The sequence below is a fragment of the Gekko japonicus genome, unplaced genomic scaffold (assembly GCF_001447785.1).
Source record: "Gekko japonicus isolate JY-2015 unplaced genomic scaffold, Gekko_japonicus_V1.1 scaffold608, whole genome shotgun sequence".
Classification (NCBI taxonomy): domain Eukaryota; kingdom Metazoa; phylum Chordata; class Lepidosauria; order Squamata; family Gekkonidae; genus Gekko; species Gekko japonicus.
Genome location: NW_015162497.1, coordinates 862237 through 885408, shown reverse-complemented (window position 1 = coordinate 885408; position 23172 = coordinate 862237). Strand labels below are relative to the sequence as shown.

Sequence of the window (23172 nt, the reverse complement as noted above, 5' to 3'; positions counted from 1 at the left end):
GGGGGTGGGGAAGGGAAATTGGGGCGCGGCGTGGGGCGCATCGCCGCCGCCGCGCCATTCAGACGCAGCATTTGGCTCCCGCCTCCCAGCCAATGGCAGGGCAGCAGCCTTGAGCGGCAGCTGGCCGGCCAATGGCTGACGGAGCACATTTTGTCTTACACTGCGTCTTAATTATATATAAGGGAGAGATTAGCATTGGCTACTCCTTTGAAAACAAGAGCATGTATGTCCCATTGCTATCCACATTTTTTTAACCATAACCTTTGGTCGATGAGAAGAGAGTAAATAATACATAGAACCCAGAAACAGTCTTGTATCAAGTATAACATATACGTTTCTGAGCTTTTCGGGACAAAGGTAGCAGTGGCGACCAGAGGGCATTGACACTGAAGTTTAGCAGGATGGATGAGGATGCACTGCCAAACTCAGAAGCCCCAAGAAATATGCTTAGAAATTGAAAGATTACATGGCACATAAAAATTGTCAAGACTGTGAGGTGCCATGCAGTTAGAAGCTTACTTTTTAGAAATAATACTGACAAAGGGATACATATTGGTATGAATTAGTTCTCATCTGCCACTATTTATGACAGCAGAAAGGACAATTTAACAGCCTTTCAGTGGTATGCATCTAACTGTGATTACACTATTTTTTCATGCAAACCATGGAGTAGTAAGGGGTTTTATGTCATGCAATAATTGAAACAGCCTGAGGTACTGCAAAAATAAACAACAAAAAGAACTAAAATGACTGAAATTTAATATTTATGCATTGCATGTAAAGACAACTTGTTTTATATGAATCACCTCATGATATTTTGTGATTTCCCCTCCTTCTCTTGTCATTGGTAATTTCGTGTATTTCTTTCTTAAGTTCTTAATGGTCAGGTAAATATTACTGTCTTCATTAAAATTCTATCATGGCATTTTAGTCAATGACATATCATGAGATCAAAAGGAAAGCATGCATATCTTATGGTCAGAATATCTTTCATGTGATAAGGTTTCGAATGCCACAAAACTGACTTAAAATACTGCACCAAGTCATAGTTCTATGGTTCTACCCAAACTAATATACATCTTGATTAGGAGATAGACTCTCAGCAGTGTACATTTAAAATATAGTACTTTCACAGTTCATTTAGAGTTCACAACAGTTTTCTCCATTTTGTATCTTTCATTACGGGACAGGTTTTTAACACTGTGAATCTCAGGTTGCAGTTAATATCCATGACAGCCCTACGGGTATATTCTCCGCTTCATGCACACATGTAGCTCCCATTAATGCTAATAGGATTGAGACAGAAACGAGCACTGGGGAAAATAAAAGTACTCTCTAATATCCCCTGACCTTTCAGCACAGTGAATGAATTCCTAAGCCATGTGAACAAATGAGCAAGCACAGTATGTGTTAACTACTGCATTCCTTCGGAAGCAGACTTCCTGCTCAAGTGATAGCAAAGGATGATGTTGTGTCCGCTGGCCGCCACCAGAGGCCAGCGAATACCCAGAGCTTGACCCTGGGTGAACAATGGGAACTGGGCTCCTGGTCTCTCCAACGGGGAGCCAATAGAAACATGGGAGGGAAGTTCAAACCCCCCAATGGGATCCAGGACTGTCCCCTGGATATGTATATAGTTGGCCTCTGGGACGTTTGTCTTTGTCTTTGTTGTGTAGCGGTGAAGCGTGCAGGATGCTCTGTGAACTGCGGTGGCCTAGCCACGCAGTTAAACCCACTACACAATAGATGAGGTGAGCCAAACAAACTTTAATTCACTGAGGACCAATATTGCAAAGGCAATAAACCAAAGTTTGTGCAAGAGGAATGACATGCATAATAATTAAACCAGTGGACAGGGGAGATGCTGTGGCTCAGTGGTAGAGCACCTGCTTGGCATGCAAAAGGTCCCGGATTCAATTCCTTGCATCTCCATTTCAAAGGACCAAGTAGGAGGAGATGTGAAAGACCTCCACCTGAGATGTTGGAGAGCTGCTGCCAGTCTGAGTAGACAATACTGATTTTGATGGGCCAAGGGTCTGATTCAGTAAAAGGCAACTTCATGTGTGTTCATGTGTCATGTGCTACAGATTTTATGCTTGGCTTTTGTTATGTGGCATACCTGAGGATGCCAGGTTAAAAAACCACAACAATGCTGCTTTCAATAAGAGTCAAACTAGATGAACAAACAGAATTTCAGATCTTCTGAGCAGGGTTCCCTCTAAGCTGAGTTAGTGTGAGCTAGCTCACAGTTTTTTAGCCTCCAGCTCACACATTTTTGTCTTTGCTCAGGAAGGATGGCTCCAGAGCAAACTAATTTATGCAGCAGCCAAATCACTCGCTCACAACTTTAATGCCAGTAGCTCACAAAGTAGATTTTTTGCTCACAAGACTCCTCAGCTTAGAGGGAACATTGCTTCTGAGCATTTTTTCTTTGTAAACAGCAGTCCATGTACCATTTTCCTGGTCCCCCTTGGGGTCAAGATGCAGAAAACATACATAGGGTGGATCCTGTGCTTGCATGACTGGAAACAACTGGTGCAGCAAGACCTGCTCTGCCTGCCTCTATGTCAAGCAGCCCCTGTGCACCCTGAAAACCTCGGCTGATAATCAGAGGATCCTAATGAACAAAATGTTATGTGGGACTGTGGGCAGTGAGGAGAGGACATCACATCACATAAAATAACCTTCCCTTACTCTTAATGCAGACACAGCAAGGCTCTTCAAAAATTCCCCTGTAAATGCTAAACAGCCATTAAAATTTGCTTCTTCTTTTTTTGCTGGTAACAAATTGTAAGTAATCACATACATGTGCAGCTTCAAAATCTTTTCATACATATACTAGTCATAAAATATGGTGCCACATGGGCTTCTTTTTTTAATCAGGATTCCGAAGTCCAGCCTTGATTGTTTCACTATCAACATTTATAAAACTTATATTTTAGTTGTAACGTTTAAGAATGTACAGAGGGAGAACATGATACATGCAATATTCCTGGTATACACAACTGCCATTTTGTCAAAAGGACAAACATGTCTTTTCGCCTTTAGTACACACAAACCGGAACCCTGCAAGATCCAGTATTTGTATATTAAGGCTGAAAAGATGCATGTTGCCCCTTTCAGACAAAATGGTGATTGCACATATTGGGAAGATCTCTCAAAGCACATTTCCTCCCGTATTTGCAGTACAAAAGATTGACTGAAAAGAGCTAAAAATCACTCATGTAAGAATGTCATAAACCACTTGAAGAAGTGTAAAAATAGCAAGCAGGGAAAACTGCAAATCTAGGCCATCCATTTATGCTGGTGTTTGGTAAAATTAAAACTGACAGTGTTAGAACACTGTGATTGATTTATTGCTTTGTAATCAATCTCCTTTGGTCTATTTTCCAATGGAGATCCCTCCCCCACAAATAAGTGGGGGATAGAAAGTGTTTATCAGTGTTATAATCTATATGTCTGTTGCCTAAAATAATTCGTCAGAGGCAAGACTATTCATAAAAAGTGCATAATTTAATTTAAAACATTTGTCAGTGTCAGCACATCTAACAAATTACAACACCAAATGCTATTGCCAACATTTTATTATTACGTTTAATTTGGTGATAGAGAATTTCTGGGCATATATTACAGAGTCTTCAGATACATAAAAAATGAACAGTGGCTAGAAGTATTAAATCATGTGCTGATTATATCTTGAGGGGGGGAAAAGAAGCTCGTATTGCAAGGGCAACAAGAGTAGGTTACTAATTTTCTCTGAACATGACAAATGATATTGAAGCACTTAGCAGGATTTTTAACACAATCTTTATCTGATACTAACAACAAGATTTTCTGTTTCCATATTAGGAAGATCAGAGAGACAACACTGCTCAGTAGAGCATAAGAGTTGAGTTCAAATTCCTGCTCAATCAGCTAAGGCCACAATCCTGAAACTAGCTCCACGGCAGACAGGAATTGTTCTCAGACTTTCTGAAGTGGGCCCTGTTGTGAAGGGGGAGTGTAAGATGCTTAGAGATACCCCCCTGGGGGCCCTGATCTCAGGGAAGAACACACTTTCCCAGGGAAGGGAGTAATAAACTGCTTCACTTGCTAGCTTAGCTTAGTTACTTTCCTGCAAGGAGGTGCTCATTTGCCCAGCTATCAGAAATGGCAAGACGGATGGCCATTTGGATGACCTGAGTGGGGCAATAAAGGAGGGAGACATGCACTTCCAGTTGACTGGAGAAAAGAGTACTAAGTGACCCAGAAGGGACATCACTTCCCAAACTTAGGATGGGGAAAAGGGAAACCCACCCAGCTGGGGCATGAAGGGTTAAGAGATCTGGACATTCAGTTAGCAGAGCTCAAGACAGACCAGGAACCAGGGAAGGAACAGAGTGATGTCTGCCCTGGCTAACCGGTATTTCATATGCTCCAGCAGGCTTGTGTCCATCCCGAGGAGGGGATGCCAAGTAACATACATGTTTCTAAAGGTTAAACTAGCCCCAAGCATTGTTATTTTTTCCCCCTTAGTTGTGCAATAGTGCTGTGATATAACTCTTTCCTATGTACATATGCTCTAGAGTGTAAAGCTGAGTTATAGAAGATAAAGACTTTTCTCTTTTTAAGAACTCAGACTAAGTTTAAAGAACGTCATCTGCACATCTGGCTGTTTCTCCCAGACATATACTACAGTGTCCAGGCTAGGCTGGAGAGTAAACAGGAGAAAGGAAGGCAGAAGCTAGGAGCATCCATGCTCCTCATACCCACATGAAGCTTAAGCAGTGCCCCAAGCCACTGGTCAAGGGGGCGAAAGCAAATCTGCTTGGGTGGTAGCAGTCCAGAATACCTGGTGGGAAGTGGGGGAGAAGTGGGGCATGCACCCACACACGCACGCCACCCTGCCTGCTCTGACAGGGCAACCATCTAAACTTCCTACACAGTGATCTCATTTACAGATTGAACTCCATGCCACCTTCCTCTTCCCCAGCACAAGATACGGGACTCTCATATAAGTTAATGAGTCTATATTTTATGTTTTATGTTTAGAATGTATAAATATATAGTACTACTGAACACCAAGACTATCTCATGACCATTTGACACATTGTGAACATTCAAATCCAAATTTGCTATTGGTCCTCCCAGAGACTTTCCCACCAGCACACTATGTTCCTCCTCCTCATACTTGGCCTTAGTCACAACCAATGTTCCCTCTAAGCTGTGCAGTCCTGTGCGCAAAAATTCTACTTGGTGAGCTGCTGGCATTCAAGTTGTGAGCAGGTGATTTGGCTGCTGCATACATTAGTTTGCTCTGGAGCCCTCCTTCCTGAGCGAAGGCAAAAATGTGTGAGCTGGAGGCTAAAAAACTGTGAGCTGGCTCACACTCACTCAGCTTAGAGGGAACACTGGTCACAACTGCTCTTTGGGTCTGCCCCCCTCCCAGGTTGAAAACAACTGTTAACAGTGACTGAATAGAAACAATTGTTTCTATAGAACACCCTAATTACTTTCTCCTAATTTCTGCAATGGCCCTGTTCCTACTGTAGTAACTTGGTAACTGTGCCAATATAATGGAAGATGGAAGGAAGGGAGGGTCCCTGTTGATTCTGGTGTCCTACTTGCAGAGTTGACTCCATACAAATAAATGAACTGGAAAAACTGATTACAACTTATATAAGACGGACACAAAGAAATCCAAATTTGGATTTAAAAAATCACTAATGGAAATGACACAATTTGGTGTGTGTGTGTGAATTGCCTATCAATGTATTTTGTCTATGTTAGTTTGCAGGAGCTGCATCAAACTGAAACAGCTGGAATCTTGCAATCCTTGAAACAATGTATAAATATACCTGAAGGAGTGCAACTGAGCCCATGTGGGAGTATGATAAGGCATGCAAAATATGTAAACTTTGTGGTTCCATAAGAATATATTGGCTCTGAAGAAGAAGAATTGAAACTTTCGTGACCAACAAGAGATGTCAGCCAGTTTTCTTAGCCTCCCTGCAGACCTGAGAGTTTGGAAACTAAGAAGCAGTAAAGGCACATGCGGCATTTGCGGCGGGAGAGGCATGAATGTCGGGCGGAGTATATGGGCACGATCACAAGGACACATCTGGCAAGCGTAGAACACCCACTGCCAACCCGTAGCATCTGCCCAAAGAGCTGGAGTTAAAAAATACCCGGGAAAGCCTACTAGCAAACAGTTTGCTATGGGCCGTCGACGGAATACGTAGCTGTGATTGCTCAAGCACGCTCTTGACGTGCGCCGAAAACATGCGCTGACAAACAAAACCCTATTTTGCCGCCACGGCGTCTGATCACGTTCTGGCGGGTTAAATTGTGCTGTCGTGAAAAGCCACGCCTCCCCCCAGCATTATCTGGCCCGTGTGACCGGGGCCAACAGCTGTTTTCAAGGACTGCATACAGCTCATTTACTGGTCTTGCTCTAGGAAGGTTTCTTTGTGTACACTTGTACTTGTGTATTTGTTTCAAAGCCTCAGTGCTTTAACAAGTAATAAGTATATGCGAATCATACTAAAAGATTTACCTTCTTATCTCTATGCATGATTCTTTCATTAACTGTATTCGAGACATATGCCTTTAAGTAGCACCTGAGTGTTACCTGACCTTGAGTAATTTGTGCTCTCCCTGGTGTGTTTTGTTTTTGTTATTGTACTTTTTCAGCAATAGCTGTTTCAGATTTTAAACTTTTCAAGCTTTTAAAAAATAGAGTTGGTTTTCATGTGACATTAGAGCTGAGGCATCTTGAATATATGGGGAAGAATGTCATTACCTTTCACCACCAGATTTCCAGTGCTGCTGGCTGCCCCAAAATGGTTTGTGGCGGTGCATGTGTAACTTCCAGCATCTGCTTTGGTAACATTGGCAATTTTCAGAGTTCCATCTTCTAGAAGAGTTATTCTGAAAAGACGAGAACTGGGGTCAGACTTTTAAAAAAAGGTAGTGTATCACTCGACATTAATTATTTATAGTTTGAACAGCTGAGAAATCACTGCCAACTACAATGAAAGTTGACGAGAGAGGATTCTCAGGAGGCTAAAATGCATTAATACTACATACACCATTTACATGAGTTCTACACGTCTTTACTTCAGGGCAACTCCACTTTACAGAGTGTGGATATGCTTCTTTTTTATCCATATGACAACCCTTCCAAGATGTGCTGCACATGTCTTAGAAACTTTTAGCCATAAACATTGAGGGAAACAATCCTAACACTGTTCACTATTTGGAGGATTTAAATTAGGAAGGTAAGGCAGAGATGGTAATTGACCTTAGGTGACACATTTAAGAATGGAATAACATCATGATAAATGATAGCAGAAGTCTATGCACTACAGCAGTAGAAGGTCAGAAAGATGACCTTGGGAACCTCATGAACAAGAAGAAAATGGTCATCACCAGTTGCTATTTCCCCCCCCTAGTAAGCAAAGTTCCAGTGCATCTATTTTCTTGTCAGATCCCCCATATGTATACTGAGAGTAATATTGACTTACTTCACTAACTGGGAAGATGGGAGTAGAAAATGTCTGCTAGGGAGATTCTGATAAACTTCTAGATCTGTAACAGACACTATGTTTATGCTGTAAAATATCAAGGGAAGCAACTGGCTTTCCAGCAGTACTCAGCACAAGAAGGCTTTCATATTTATTAATTAATTAATTAACACTGCTTTTTTTTTGTTACCGGCAATGCATGACAATGTTTTACTTGCTTCATTAACAGTGATTGGCATATTGTGATGAAAGAAACAGTCACACTTCTTCCGCTGCCATGCACAAACATACAATGTAACCATGCTTTGTGACATGTGGGAATTGCGTAGCACTGCCATCTTATAAAAAGTATGTTCAGGTGTCAACAGCAGCTATCTCAGGATCCCCAGCAAAGGCAGGCTGTTCACTACACATAAGGCTGTTTCCATACATCACTGGATCATGCATGCTCAATGCAGTACAACAGTCATTTGCAACGGGATTTTCCTGTGTGAAACTGGAAAATCAAGTTGCAAACAATTGCTATGGTGCATTGAGAGTGCATGATCCAACAATGTGTGAAAGCCCTTCAATACTTTCTAAAGTGTGATCTCCTTTTCTAAGATGCAGACCTGTGTATCCTAATACCCTTCAAATGGATTTCCACCAAGGACTGTGCATATGACCTAGGCCGTGTCTCTTCATTTTTGCCTTGCAGCACCAGAACCAACATGATTCACATGCCTAAAAAAACTCTACGTTTTAGTTTTGAGCCGGTGAATAACATTTGCTTTGGTTTGGTCTGTATGTCCAGGAGCCCTAGATGATATTGTGCAAAGTCTACAGCCCAGTTTCACAGAAGCCATTAACCTATGTGAAGGCTGCACTTTGGATTATAGTTCCATATTACTGTCTGCTTCTCCACATAGCGGGAAAATAGTAATCTTTGTGGTTTTAAAAAAAATATATTGAAGAACATTTAATAATATGAGCCACGTAGGCTAATATTTGCCCTGACCTGGATGACCCTGGTTAGCCTAATCTTGTCAGATCGCAGAAGCTAAGCAGGGTCAACCTTGGTTGGTACCTGGAAGGAAGACCATCAAGGAAGTCTAGCGCTGGTATGCAGAGGCAGGCAATGACAAATCACTTCTATTTGTCTCTTGCCTTGAAAACCCATGGGGTCGCCTTAAGTTGGTCACAATTTGACAGCACTTTCTACTACTGAGTTGATATTGTATTTTGCCTTGCATTCTGAAGTATCATACTTTTTCTGCCTGACACACTCAAGATTATGGTAAACATTTGTGTGTCTTTCAGGCTGTCTGTAAGAATAAGTTGCAAGCAATAAAATACATGATGGAAATAATAAATGTTTTCTGAACCACCAAAGGGCTGCAATTTGCAGGGCTTTTAGCAAAAGAAGACTGGCTTCACTGGAACAATAATTGGTTTTGAAGATTTATTGAGTCAAAAAACAATATTGGCATGTACAACATAATCATGAAATAGTGGAACAATATCCAGACATGAACTGTGTTGATAAACTGGAAACTTGGTAAGAAGAACCTGACCAGCTGGAGCAACTGCTAGAAGTTGTTTGAACATATTAGGAAACTCTAACATTTAAAACAGATGAACTCAAATTTAACTTATGGAAAACTATCTTTATGGTTTTAAAATATAAAATAAAAGTTCTGGGGAACGGCCAATATTAGATTCATCAAGAATGACTTCCCTTAGGGAGTTAACATCCATTGATGTAATGGCTGTTTTTGATAACTATGACCTGCCCAAATTCTTTTGAAATGTCTCTGTTTTGAATTGTTAATCATAAATGTTGAATGAACCTAAAAACTCTGTTTATCTAGCTGAAATGTGCCTGTCAATCAGCTTCTATGCCATCTTTCATGTTACTTAATTACATTTCATTTTTCATTCTCTATTCATAAGATTCTATTCATAAGATTTTCTATACTTATGTTATTTTCTACTTTCATTACATTTTAATGCTTTGAATTATTGCATGCCGTTATTTAATTAATAAAAGAACCCCTCAATTGCCTTTTGTTCTGATTTCTGACTCAGGGAATTCTACAGAAAAGGGATTAGGATTCTAAACCAAGGATAAATCCTTCCAAAACACTCAGGGGGTTCTCATCAGACTGAGTACTCACTTGGTACAACAACCCAATATAGGCTTTCTGTCTCAGTGAAGTGAGATCTAGGCCTAAGTAATTAATAGATTTGCATCAGGTTAGGGCAGTCCGAATGCTTAATATATTAATATTCACACGAAGCAACCATATATGTGATTGCTTAGTCATATAAGAACTTAGTACAGATGAAGTCACAATAAATGTAAGATTGTTATCTCTATTAGTACAACATACATAAAAATTAATGAAATCCTGCACACTTTAAACATGTTGAATTCTTCCAATCTCAAGAATGGCATAGTCATATGGGTTATCTTGGTTCATCACAGTACAGCTGTGGAGAGCTGTGGAGTGTGGAGAGTTGCCAGCTAATGACTGGCACCCAGCGGGAGATAGGGGCTTCTTGTGTTAGGCATGGCATAACATCACTTCTGGGGGAAACTGGAAGGGGTGTCACATTGCTTGGGAATCCCCAGAGTCTAAAATTATAGCATTTCTTGTGATTCCTGTTGTCAGAGACCTGAGCCCAGGTCCACCTGGCTTATTGTTCCTGGTCCCCTGTATGGAACTCCTGAACAACTTCCCGTACTTGTGGGTCCTCCAGGTTGGATGCACACAAGAAAACCAGACCTTGTAAAATATATAAAGGTTTATTAGCTTATTAAAAGAACTGACTATGCAGTACAGTCTTTAAGGCTTAGCAACAAGAAAACAAAGAAGCTAACCTTTCTATCTAATACACTGATTACCTTAGTATTAGATGGCCAATCTCTTGCAGCATAAAATCCATACAAGTAGAATAAAAGCAACCTATATGATGTAGTCCATCATGATGAAGCATAACATATCTAGGCACACTAGCATGTCATTAGCATAACACTTGCATAACCCTCTATGGCCTACACCCTTATTATGGCTTCTTGTCCTTTGGCATCAGGTTGTCATGGGCCAGCCAGCTGCCTCCTCCTCTGAGGATGAGGAAGTGGTAGAATCAAGCCCTGCACCTTAGCAGCTGGGTCTATAAGCAGATACAGCAAGAGCCAGGAAGCAAGAGTTGCTCATTCTGGCAGGAGACAAAAGATCAGCGTGTCAGTTACCGCTGGCTTCTCCTGAACCAGCAGAACATGGAGAGAGCGCCCAAGATGAAAAAGTGCCTGTTTAGTTGTGCAGCAGCGATCAGTGCTGGTTCTTGGAGTAGAGTTGTTACAGGCGCAGGAATGACAAGCTGGTAAGTAGCAACACCTGGGCTTCAGGGGATGAGTCAGCTAATGAGGCAGATTAAAAGAAAACACTGAACTTAATGGGGAAGCAACCTTGCTCTCCACCCCCTCTGTGAGCTGACTCACTCAGTGAACAGATTACTACCTTGCCTTGCTGCGTTGCACCCTTGTCCTGTTAACCTGTGCTTGCTTTTCCAGCTAGAAATCCAGACCCTGTTTTCTGTTCTAGCTTCCAAGCTTTGGACCCTGGACCCCAGAGTTTCCCGTTCTCCCAACCTTTGACCTGAACTTTTGGCTCCCTGACTCTGTACTGGCTTGTTGACCTTGCTCTTGTCTCTTGCCTTGATTGATTGTAATTATATTTGTGCATCCCGGAGGCCTTGTGTAGAGTACAAGCATTAGGCTCTGCCCTGAATGCAACACAGGTGGTCTCTCAGGTCCAATCAAGACTCGTCTTCATTGGAACTTTCCAGAGGGTGTTAGTAACTGCTCCTAATCCCCCACAATCTGGTTATACAACTAAGCATAGGTTCCCGTGATTAACCAATTATCACATTCTTGATTCTGGCCTTGAAAGAGATAAGAATGGCAGCTGCAGGGACACTGAGCTCATGAACACCTGTAAGCTGGACTGGGCCTTTTAATATTCATGTTAACCCATGAGGGGAGATTCCGGTGCTTGGCCTCACAGCTGTGTAGTCATTTCTGGTTTCCCTCAAAACTAACATCATGTCAAGCATAATGTCAGCATTTAAAAAAAAATCTCTAGCCAACCAAATGAGCAGTGGCTGGGACGGAGAGTTGCCAGCAGGGGACCTGGCAACCCTGGGAGTGCTGTAGTCTGTAGACTCCATAGATCCATGTGGTTCACTGTAACAACTACAGGGCCAGTGCAGGCAATGCAATCTTAAAGACTATAATGCAGATTTCAAGCATAAGATGCTATCTTATAGACATTCTCCATAACGTTACATTCCTAACAGGTAGAGGAGGTCAAAAAGAATAATATTTATCTGCCCTGTTACACAAAATCAGAAGGTAGAATTGTAGACACTGAACTTCAAAATGGTATAATAAGTCTACCATATTTATTTATTTACTTCATTTATACCCCACTATTCTCTCTAATGGGAAACTGAAGTGGCTTATAACATATTCCCCTCTCCTTGAGAGGATTACCAGATCATTATAGATTTTGGTTGCAACCAGTGTTCCCTCTAAGATGAGTTAGTGTGAGCTAGCTCACAGTTTTTTAGCCTCCGGCTCAGACATTTTTGTCTTCGCTCAGGAAGGGATGGCAAACTGATTTATGCAGCAGCCAAATCATCTGCTCACAACTTTAATGCCGGTAGCTCACCAAGTAGAATTTTTGCTCACAGGACTCCACAGCTTAGAGGGAGCGTTGGTTGCAACTCTAAGAACACTTTAGACCCACTGAACATTGCTCTGTCTGAGACTTAGAAAACAGTATATACATATGAAATATTGTTGTATAATTGCTTCATGTATCTGACTCAGAACTTACACAAATCTCTTAATCCTCTCATACAAGATATTTTTATTAACATTTTGAGATTGCTGAAATTTGAAATTCCCAACCCCCAGTTTCATTCACTAGCCCAAAGACGAAGAGACTGTTTTACTGAGCACTGCTACTCAGCAACCCCCATTATTTTCAGTGAGGGTTTAGCAGGCTTCCACACATCCCCCCCCCCCATGAATGGAGATTTCCCAGTCAGGGATGCTTCATGTGTTGAGCTACAGACTGCAGTTCCAATTATACCAATTTAATAGGTGGCGCAATCAAGAGGATTCTTTCGAACAGACATTAATTAGAACAAGATGACTTAATATATGATTATAAATCATAAATCAATTATAAATCAAATCTATAATTTGCAAAAGGACCCCCACCTATGGATACTTCAGTTTGAAGAGTGGGACCATAAACAGATCTTTCTACAAACCCACGAAAAGCTCAGGTTTGCACAAAGATCTGAAGTCTAACCCCACTATGATGGCCCCTGTCCACTTCCCTTCCTCAGAGGCAAGATTTTCCCTCCTTTTTCTTTCCCTTTACTAGGGGCGGAAACTAGTCAAAGGGTCAAAATTACTGATGTTACTGTAAGGTAAGACTTCCCTTTATCTTTGTTTTTTTGTTGAAAAAAGAAGCTGTTAACAAACTCTTTCATTTCTCAGCTCACAGTTTATCTTGACCTGGTTAGCCAAGCCAGATATAAGGGCACCATGCCTTGGTGGTTGTGCTTCTGCCTGGCTGAAGGGTTTCAGAAGGTGGAACTAGAAGACTGATGCTGCCTACAGAAGCTCACCTGGCAAAGCATTTATAATTTCTTAGATGCCAAGTGAAAACATTTTATTCTCTATGGCTTTTTAAGATCTACCACTCCTCTGGAGTTTTAATAGTTGTCTTGTCTTATTGGACTGTCCTACTTTTGTCACATGCTATTTTAATGCATCTTTCCGATACACAACAAAGAGAGCAAATGTCACCTTACCTTACCAGTCAATAGCACATCACAGAGGTATCTTGGACTGTGAAAAGGCTCTCACCTACTGCTGTACTACCTGTACGTCTACATGCTTGCAAATGACTATTTTATCAAATTTTATTTCAATTTTTATTGTATGGTCAAAGACCAGCATAGATAAAATAGTGCCCCCCCAAGTTAAAATTGATATTGGTAAAAAATAACACAAATTAAAATAGACCACAATACAAATAAATAGTATTATAAATGGGTGGTATTTACATAAACCCTGATAACAAAAGCAACTGGCGGATTTTATAAGCTGTTGCACAAAATTTTGCAACTGAGGCTGTAGTTGCTGGATTTCCATCTTCTAGGAGTAACCTAATGATCCCAAGCTCGTTCATCCAGGTATTCTATTGATCAAAGGAGTGGTGGTCTGGATAGACTATTTTATAAAGAAACTGGTCCTGGAATGTTCCAGAAGCAATTCATTAAATGCAGGAGACTTGAGGAATCTTGGCAAATCTTTACACTTGTACTTTCTCCCAAGAACATTCTGATATGTATAATAAATCTATTAAGATTATTGTGTAATCAAAATATGAACTTGGAAAATTATCATTTTTTCATCTAAAGGGTTAAAGAACTAATATCATCTTCAATTACTGCAGAAGAAAACTCATAGAGCATGCTCACTGATAGCCAGTAGTAGCACTCAATATTTATGAGCTCAGTTCAATAAGGATGTATACAAAATTCCTGAGTAAGCTGACCTAGAACGCAGTAAACCAAACTGATGTTTGTCTTTCTGGGGCTGTGATCAGATGGCAGGTTTGGTGCAGTCTGGCTGTGTGTCTAATTTCTCTGAAGTTATTTGTTCTGGAGAGGGTGCAACATGCACAAAACTGCTTATTCACCAGGAGCAAATATGAGGTTACGAACATATTCCTAACTTTGGGGAAAAAATGGCAGCCAGGGAGCGGAAGTCACAGACCTCATAAATGGCTTGAGTGCGCAACAGAATAATCAGGCGGCAGGGAATGCACAGTGGAACAATTCAACCTGTAAATACTAAACTTTCTCCAGTGCTGGCAAAGTCGGGGGTGAGGACGGGGGGCTGACAACTGGGGAACAGAAGACAGATGTCACTGTCTGGATGAGCACATTAAACCTATTAAGGAGAAGGGCCGACACTGGAGCAAACAGCTCATCTGATCATACCCTGGTATAGTCAGCCATTGGGACGACTTTAAAAAGCCTACAAAACAAAATCTGCCCCTGTTCTACCATTTTCTGAAATAGATTTTCCAGCAAGTCAGAGATAATTGTTTATGGTCACCACTGATACAAGACAAAACACGATTTTCCATTGTAATTAGCAAATGAAAATCACTTTTACAGAAGTGTGTGTACCAGTGTTTTACACTATACAAAGAACTACTAAAATACAACAAATTAAAGGTGAACCACAGTCCAACGGCAAACCACCTGTGACCATCTCCGTACATCTCTTTAAAACCAACAAAGTTTAATATTTGGTATAAGCTTTCGTATGCGTACACAAGTATGCATGCACACAAAAGCTTATACCCAGAATGTCTTACTTTGAATTGAACTGAAAGAAAATCTGTCTTCTCACTGGGAAGTCATCATGTTTTCCCCAAAATGCAGTAATGAAAACAAAACCCCCCACAAAGCATTCATGAAAACAAAGAAATAATGACTTTACTGACCAGTTTTTTTAAAAAAATCGACAAATTAATGACCAAGATGGGAAAAAATTACTTTTACTGATTTCACTATTTGCCACCCCTGCTTGACTGACTGAGCCACCCTAGTAATGTGTTTTCATCTTTGCTGAAGAACTCTGGCTGCCCCACCCTGTCACAGTACAATATTGTGGCAGGCTGATTCTGCATTGGCTTTTCCCTCCTTTGTTTTACAAAACCCATGTTGGAATAGAAATTCCCCTCTGCATTGCATGCTGCTTTCACTTCCTTTGATCACTGGATTTTATGGTAGCCTCCACACTCCATGCCACTTTTGCTTCCTTTGATCCTCGGATTTTATTGTACCTTCTGCATAGATTTATGGCCAATTTATGGCTGTTCAGGGGTGACTTTGCAGTCATTATGGCATTGCTCTGAGGTATCCGAATATGGTTTTAAGCTGTACTTTTCCCTCCCAGTTGAGAAAATGTGGGGCGAATGCTAGATACAGAATTGCCCACTGTTGGCTCAGCCCAGGAATCTGAGGGAAGGTTCGGGAGGTCCCATTAACCTAAACAACTTAAATGGCACTCAAGGTGTTCTGATATTTAAAAAAACAAAATATTTTATTTAACATAGAGGGAAAATATCAGGTGAAATCAGGGGTTGGAACTTCTGAGGTAAAACCAATATATACACAGACTTTAGTTCTTAAATTTCAGGCTAATGAGAATTTCTTAAGCTGTTCACAGGCCCCGGTCACACGCGAGGAATTGGGCCGGGAGAGGGACGGATCGGATGCGCGGCAAATGGGCGCGATCCCACGGCAACATCTGGGAAGCGTTGCCCGGCCGTCCCCGATCTGTCCCTCCCGCCCAAAACCCCGCACCAAAAAAGAACCACCTACCTGGGTGGTTCATCCGGAAGGGCCGCGGCAAATGCGGCCGTAGGATTGCCGGTGCGTCCTTGCGCCGGCGCATCCCCGGCTCCTGGGCGAACTGTGCATGTGTGAGCATGCGCAGTTCGCCACCCTCCCCTTCCCACCGTCGCTTTCTCCCCGGCATCTGATCGTGCCGGGGAGCGACGGCGCCGCGGCTCAGGGAATCCGTGGGATCCCGCCGTGGCGTCTCAACTTTGGTGCGGCTCAGATTAGCCACACTTCGTCCATCGTTTTTCCTGCCGTGTGGCAGGGACCACAGTTACTTAAAAATCTTTATGCTGAGACTTTCACTCTTTCCAGTACCCAAACCCCTTTAATTGAAACACCAGTACTCGTCTTCAGTTTTTAACTTGACTCTTAAGGTCTCTAAAGGCAGTTTCTAGCCACACCAGAGCAGGGATCTCTGCATGCTTCAGAGCTAACTCCCTGTTTGATTGGGTAGGGAAATTTGCTTCTCACTAGAAGATCTATCTCCTTTCTTTGGCCCGAATGGGAGTCTTCACCTACTTCCCAAACTTTCTTGCCAACTTTCCCCAGTTCTTTGTCTGTGTTAAACTGCTCTCAGTTAAGGCACCAATCAAATAGTAACTCAATCATGGCAGAAATCTGACTGACTCCCTCCTCAGCATGCGGTCTTTCTCTGCTCAGCTGATGCTAACTGATCAGATTGCTTGGAGCAGCCTGTCACTCAAGGCTTTCTGTTTCTGTGAAGAATTAACCCTCCACAGTCCTTCAGCTGTTTATACAGCACTTCTAAGCTTTTAAAAGGTGCAGTCCACCAAACCCCCCCAAAGAACCGCCTCAAATAATAGAAACAGTGCCTGTAGCTTTAAGAAATCAATCCCCTCTCAGTGTTGTTGTTAAGGTTGTTAGGCAACCACAACAGTAGTGCAAGCCTTCAAGACTTGGTTTATGTCAGTAAAACTCAAGGGAGGGGGCATAGCCTTTTTCTGGAGAGTGATATAAGCTTTGGGTCTCCATTGTGGAGAAAGATGGTGTATAAATAGGGTTGCCAGTCCTCAGTTGGGGGGGGGAGATGCTCTGGTTTTGCAGGCTACTGCTCACCACCAGCCAGCTGGATGGCGGGAGGAAATCCCCTCCAACAGCAACATTGAACAACGTGCCTACATCACCCAGAAGTGATGTAGGCACATCAGTGACATTGGGGGGACACTCTGGTTTTTAGGCAAAACTCTATGGTTTGAAGGTGATTTTACCATGGAGTTTTTGTCCAAAAACCAGAGTGTTGCCCCAATGTGCCTATGGCACTCCTGGGTGATGTAGGCACAGTGTTCAATGTCATTTCTGGTGACGTTGGCATGTTGGGGGGTGATGCTTCTGGCTCCCGGAGCATCCCCCCCAACAGTGTCTCAAAGAGATCTGGCAACCCTAGGTATAAATGAAGTCAATAAATAAATAAAAATGTATCTGAAGATGGGGGGCAGATAAAAGGCTGGCTAGTGGGTGGGAAAGAGAGAGGGAAGCAGGGAAAGGGAAGAGTATATAGAGGCTGATGGAGGACAGAAAGAGAAAATAATGTGGGGAGGGTATGTAGGGGAAAGTAAGGTGTCCCCCTGCAAGCCCTTGAGGGTTTCCTACTACACAACTAGGCCCTGGCCAACCGGGCAATGATTTTCCTGTGCTGAGGTTGCTGGGGGAGGGCAGGAAAGAAAGCTGAAGATAGGAGAGCAGATAAAGACAGGTTGGTAAAGGAGAAAAGGAAGCAGGAAAAGGGAAGAAGATATTGATAGGGAAGGGAAATGGAAATAGTAAGGGAGAGGGAAATGAGATGTCCCTTGCAAGTCCTTGAGGTTCCCCCATTGCATTATCTAAAGCCCCTGTTTCTGAATATCAGAATTACCATGGTCACTGGCTGTTATCAATTCTTGTAGCATGAACATTTTTTGATTTTTTTCTAGTTTCATTTTGAATACTTCCTGACAGTTCCCCCCCTCCCCTTATCCGCTATTCTAATACTCTTGCATTTTCTTCTATAATTTTACCTTTGTAGTGTAATGACATTCTGCTGATCACTTGAAAGGATTTCAGGATTTCTCCTTCCAAGGAGGTGATCCTAGTAATTCTTGTATCAGCTCTGTGCATGCCTCAAGGGGTTAGTACTACTTTGCTGAATACAAATCTGTGCTGCTTGTGTGTGTGAACTTGAGGACTGAAGCTGGCTCTCAATACTAAGTGAGTGTCAGGGTGCATCTTACAGCAGATAAACTGCACACAGGAAACCCGAGTAATTGCATGAATCGGTACAAACGTATTCTAGGACCACTATCCTTTCAGCCAGTCATTTTAGCCGAAGGATTTGCAATAAATCTGACAAATACCTGGCTGAAACAACCATAGTTTTTAAATAAATCAGAGCCTTAATATTTCTCTTTGAACTGAAACTCACCGATGAAAGGGCTTCACGGTCACTGATCTAAGCATTCATTTTGCTGAAGGTGCTTCTCTCAGCCATACATATGTTTTGAAGCTGAGGCGACATATGTTAACATAAGTAATTATTTCAGCACTTTGAAATTTGTTAAAGCGGGGTCAGGAAATAGGACTGACTTGCACTCATTCGTGTTGCTTGCCTCAGACATTTTCTTTGTAGGGGAATCCAGTTAAACCAGGGGGAAAGGTCCATTTGAAGCCACTGAATTCCTAATTGGGTTGAAGGAGAGCATCTATGGATCAACCACATAAAATGGCTTCACTGGAATTGTTGTGTTTTTTTTTACAAGGCGAGAAGTTGAAATTAAATTAAGAATTGTTCAGCTTATTGTGAAAATCAAAGGTAGTTCAGTGGGTAGATATTTTAATTGCACGCAATCCCGCAAGCAGCTGCTCAGGAAGCTTGTGTTAAGCTCTCACACCAAATGAAATAAAAGCTTGGTTGAAATGTTCTGTGATTTTACAGTACTGCAATATTTTTATTAGGGATATTGCCTGAATAAACTAATATTACTCATTTAATCATGTGGATTGTTATCATCATATAGTACATATGAAGCTACCTGATTCTGAGTGAGGCCACTGGTTTACAGGTCAGTATCGCCTACTCTCTCCAGAGTCTCAACTAGAAGTCTGCTTTATCACCCACTATCTGATCTTTTTAACTGGAAACTGGACCTCAGACTTTCTCCATGCAAAGCAGATGCTTCACCACAGAGTCTCGGCTCCTTCCCGTGGATTTATATAATCATTGTTATTCAAATACTATGCATAAAAGATCTTATCTATCCAGTAACCTCTTTGAGGTCTGGGTCTGATGGGAGATCTCCTGAGAACCCTATATAAACTCTCTTAAATTCCATGCTGGAATGGAGATACCACTGAGACATGTACAAAGGTAACTCTGAAGAATAGTAGATATCAGGCTAGCAGTCCCCTCTGCCAGAATGCTGCTGTGCTAGGCATTTTCAAGAGGAAGGAGTTTGACTGTCTAAATGCTCTGTGGCAGTAGTTCCCAATCTTTTTGGTATGGTGACCCACAAGTACAAATTTATGCAGAGGTTACCAAACTTATTTGGCCTACCACCCCCTTTTTCAGGAAAAAAAAATTACTCCGCACCCCCCCCCCGGAAATCTGCCTTCAAGAAGTGGACAAAAAGATGCAGTTTGTGGATCTCCACCTGGATCGTTCCAGCGCCCCTCAGGGGGTGGTACTGCCCACTTTGGGAACCAATGTGTTATGGTGACCCATCCAGGGCCAGCCTGAGGCTTTTTGGCCCTCGAGGTGGACACTCATCTTGTCCAGCACTTCATTTTCTACAGTGTTGCTGAAAAAGTGCACCTGCCCCCAAAGCAAGTGGCATTCCATTTTCCCCTCCTTCCAGGTACTACCATAAAGTTACTACCTGCCGTACAGATTTTCCTCACCCATAGTTGTAAATGGAGGTGGAAAGCAAGAATGTGAGATGTTGACAAGGAGGATGAGGAGAAAAAGAATGACCCATTTTTAGAGGCGTAACGACCCACTTTTGAGTCCTGAACCACAGGTTGGGAAACATCTCTCTAGGGACTTTAATCAAAACTCCTTTGTTTGTTTGACTCTCCAGCGCTCTTCCCACTCCAGTCATAGGCAACAGCCTCGCATTTACTGGATTGCCATACTAGTACAATTCAGTCCTACTGTCTTGTGCTCTTGTCGTGATTCCTCACTTCTTATTCCGTAACTTGGATAAGCAATACATTTACTTGCTGATTAAGTGCTTGGCTCCCTTTAATATTTCTCTTTTCAAAGATTTAGTGTGTGAAACTGGGGCCCATGTATACAATATACATTGGAAATTGTGTTCCACTTCTACACATGGACGGCACTCAACGCATGGCAGGCCTGACATGGGGATTGAGTCAAGTAATAGCACTCTTCGAACCAAACTTACTTCACATGGTTGTGGTGAAGATAAGATGGGGAGTAGAGAACCATGTATACCTTGAGTTATTTGTCAGTAAGGTTGGATAAAATGTACTAGATAGAGAGACAGTTCTGAATAGGCTTGCCAAGTCCCCCTGGGGGGTGGGGAAACCCCCGCCCCAGAGGCCTGTTCCCCGGCGGCGGCAGATCGGGCCCCGGGGGGAACCCCACCCCGACGTGCACGTCACCTGGAAGTGACGCGACCACGCTGGGCACGCTGGGGGCAGGGCCGCGGTCATCCGAGGGAAAACTATCATTTTCCTTCGGATGGTCGTGGCCCCGCTCCCAGCATGCCCGGCACGGTCGCGTCACTTCTGAGTGACGAGGATGTGGCGCGCGTGTGCACACACGCGCTCCAGCCAGCAGCCGGGAGTCCCCTGCTGCGGCGAAGATCGCACTTGGTAACCCTAGTTCTGAAGCTAACAGTTTTCATTGGCTCAATGCTGATTTACTTCCAGGGGTCTGGAGTTATTTACAAATAAAATGTCATGTCATTAGAAGCTTCATTAGAAAATGTGAAGATTTTCTTGAAAATTTTCACAGATCAGTGTTTTCCAATTTTTGGTCATCATCAGTCATCATTTCCAACGTGCCACAGATAATCAGTGTTATATAAATATTATGCATAAAAGACCTCATCCATCAAATTCTGCTGCATGTTTATTGACTGAGAGCCAAATATTCTCTATAAAGCAATTTATCTCGTTCTCTGTCTACCATTCTTTCAGCATTTTGTAGTCATAAACTGTTACTTTTCAAACACAGCTTTGTTTTATAAACCAGTCTCCAAACCAAACACAAACCCATTTCCTTTGAACTAAGGAACAGTCCACAGATGTAGTCTCCTGCCACTTCTGCCTATTATAACCTGGACCTTTCCCCCCTGCACCACCTAGTTTCAGATATCTGTATATTTTCTAGTCTTATTAATGCCTCAAAATATGACAGATTTTGTAAAAAAAACCAAAACCCTAAACGATTGCCTTAAGTATTGGACTCACAGAACTGGGATGCTGTTCAATCTCCATTGTTAGGTAAATGAGGTAAAAAAGAACCAATTGATAATATAAGAATATGAAAAACACATGCATATGTTTGCTTGTGTGTGTGTGTGTGTAACAGCATTATATTTAATTTTTAATGTGACACCATCTGTGGATACTTAAATCGAGAGACTGGGAACCATTTATGGACAAGAGAGTTCTATAAACTTGAGAAAAACAAGGAAAGGTGAGAGGGAAAGCGGAAACAGAATGAGGAAGTGATACAAGGGAAAATGAGGTATCTCCTGCAAGTCCTTGCAGATTTCCCCACTGAACAACTGGACCTGGCTCAGCCAGCACTGTACAACTCAGCCAGCATTTTCCCAGGGGGAGGATGCCATGGAGGAAAGGAAGGAAAGCTGAAGACAGGGGATGGGGACCTCAACAGACAATAACCTGACTCAGAATAAGGCAAATAAAGGTAGGTTGGCTGGTAAGTGGAAAGGATCACAGGAAGCAGGAAAAAGGGAGAGGCTATAGGAGCTGCCAGGGAACAAGAAGAAAAAATAGTGGAGGAGAGCTAAATAAGATGCCCCTCCGCAATCCCTGTGGGCCCCCCAACTTGTATACATCTAATTCTCAATATGGCCAATTCTGTGGATACTTAAATCTAGAAACTGGAGCTATGAACAGACAGAGGTCCTGGGTTTGCAGAAACATCTAAAATTAGGGTTGCCAGGTCCGATTGTTGCATCGGTGGGGGGATTGGGGGGTGTTTCGGGAGTGGGTGGAGATGTCATGTGAGATGCATACATCACTTGGAAGTGACGTAGGCATGCTGTTGATGACACTCTGGTCTTTGTGCAAAACTCTATGGTAAAATTGCCCTCAAACCAGAGAGTTTTGCCCCAAATCCAGAGCATCACCCCCCCCACATCACCAACATGCCTACATCACTTCCGGGTCACATCAGCATGTTTAACATGTCATTGCTGTTTGGGGGATGGGGGGATTTTCCTCCCGCTGGCCAGCTGGCTTCTGCCATGCAGCAGCCCTGGGGAATGGTAACCCTATCTAAAATATATTTTAAAAGTTACATTGGGAGGTTTAAACCCTCCAAATAATAGTTACTGTAGCTTTAAGAAATGAAGAATTAATAAATGAGAAAGGTAAGTTTATTTATACAACTATATAGCATTTATATGATAATGCCAATAGTTTGTATAAAGGTAATATCTAAAGCTGTGGTCTACTATAACAAAAATAACCCATCTCAATAGATTGAGGGGATATTTGGCTGATAATTTAATATTTATCACATAGTACAATTAATAAGAGCCTTCATCATTACTGGTTTAGGAAATCAGTGTTCAAAGATCTACTTAAAGTTGTATTGCCTATTCCTCAACTCACAAGAATGTTTCACAAGTCCATTTACTCATGCAATCATACTATGAAAAAGACGACAACATTTGGTTAGTTCTGCTGCCTACCAGCAGTTTAGAATTACTCATTTTAACCAGTAGTTTTAATGTATTTTGTTATTATTTACACTGTAAGACACCTTTATTTCCTATAAGGTAAAAAGGTGGATAATAAACGTTATAAATAAATAGATCACATGAATGCATGAAATTGCATTTTACTGTGTCAGACCATCTATTCTGACTGGCAGTAGAACTTCAGGGTTTTAGGCAAAGAAAGAAACATGAGCTTCCTAAGATGCTATAGCTGGAAATGCTGGAAACCAAACCTGGGACCATCTTCC

The 23172-nt window shown here is 42.1% G+C and overlaps 1 protein-coding gene across 1 annotated transcript in view; it reads right to left on the bottom strand.

The window, feature by feature from the left end:
• The window catches only part of LOC107106002 (contactin-4-like), a gene marked incomplete at its 3' end in the record, with an annotated part of 340090 nt that overhangs the window by 72637 nt on the left and 244281 nt on the right, over positions 1-23172 (bottom strand). Inside the window, exon 12 of the mRNA XM_015406077.1 lies at positions 6782-6909. Within this exon, the coding sequence (XP_015261563.1) occupies positions 6782-6909 (128 nt within the window). The remainder of the gene's footprint in view (positions 1-6781; positions 6910-23172) is intronic.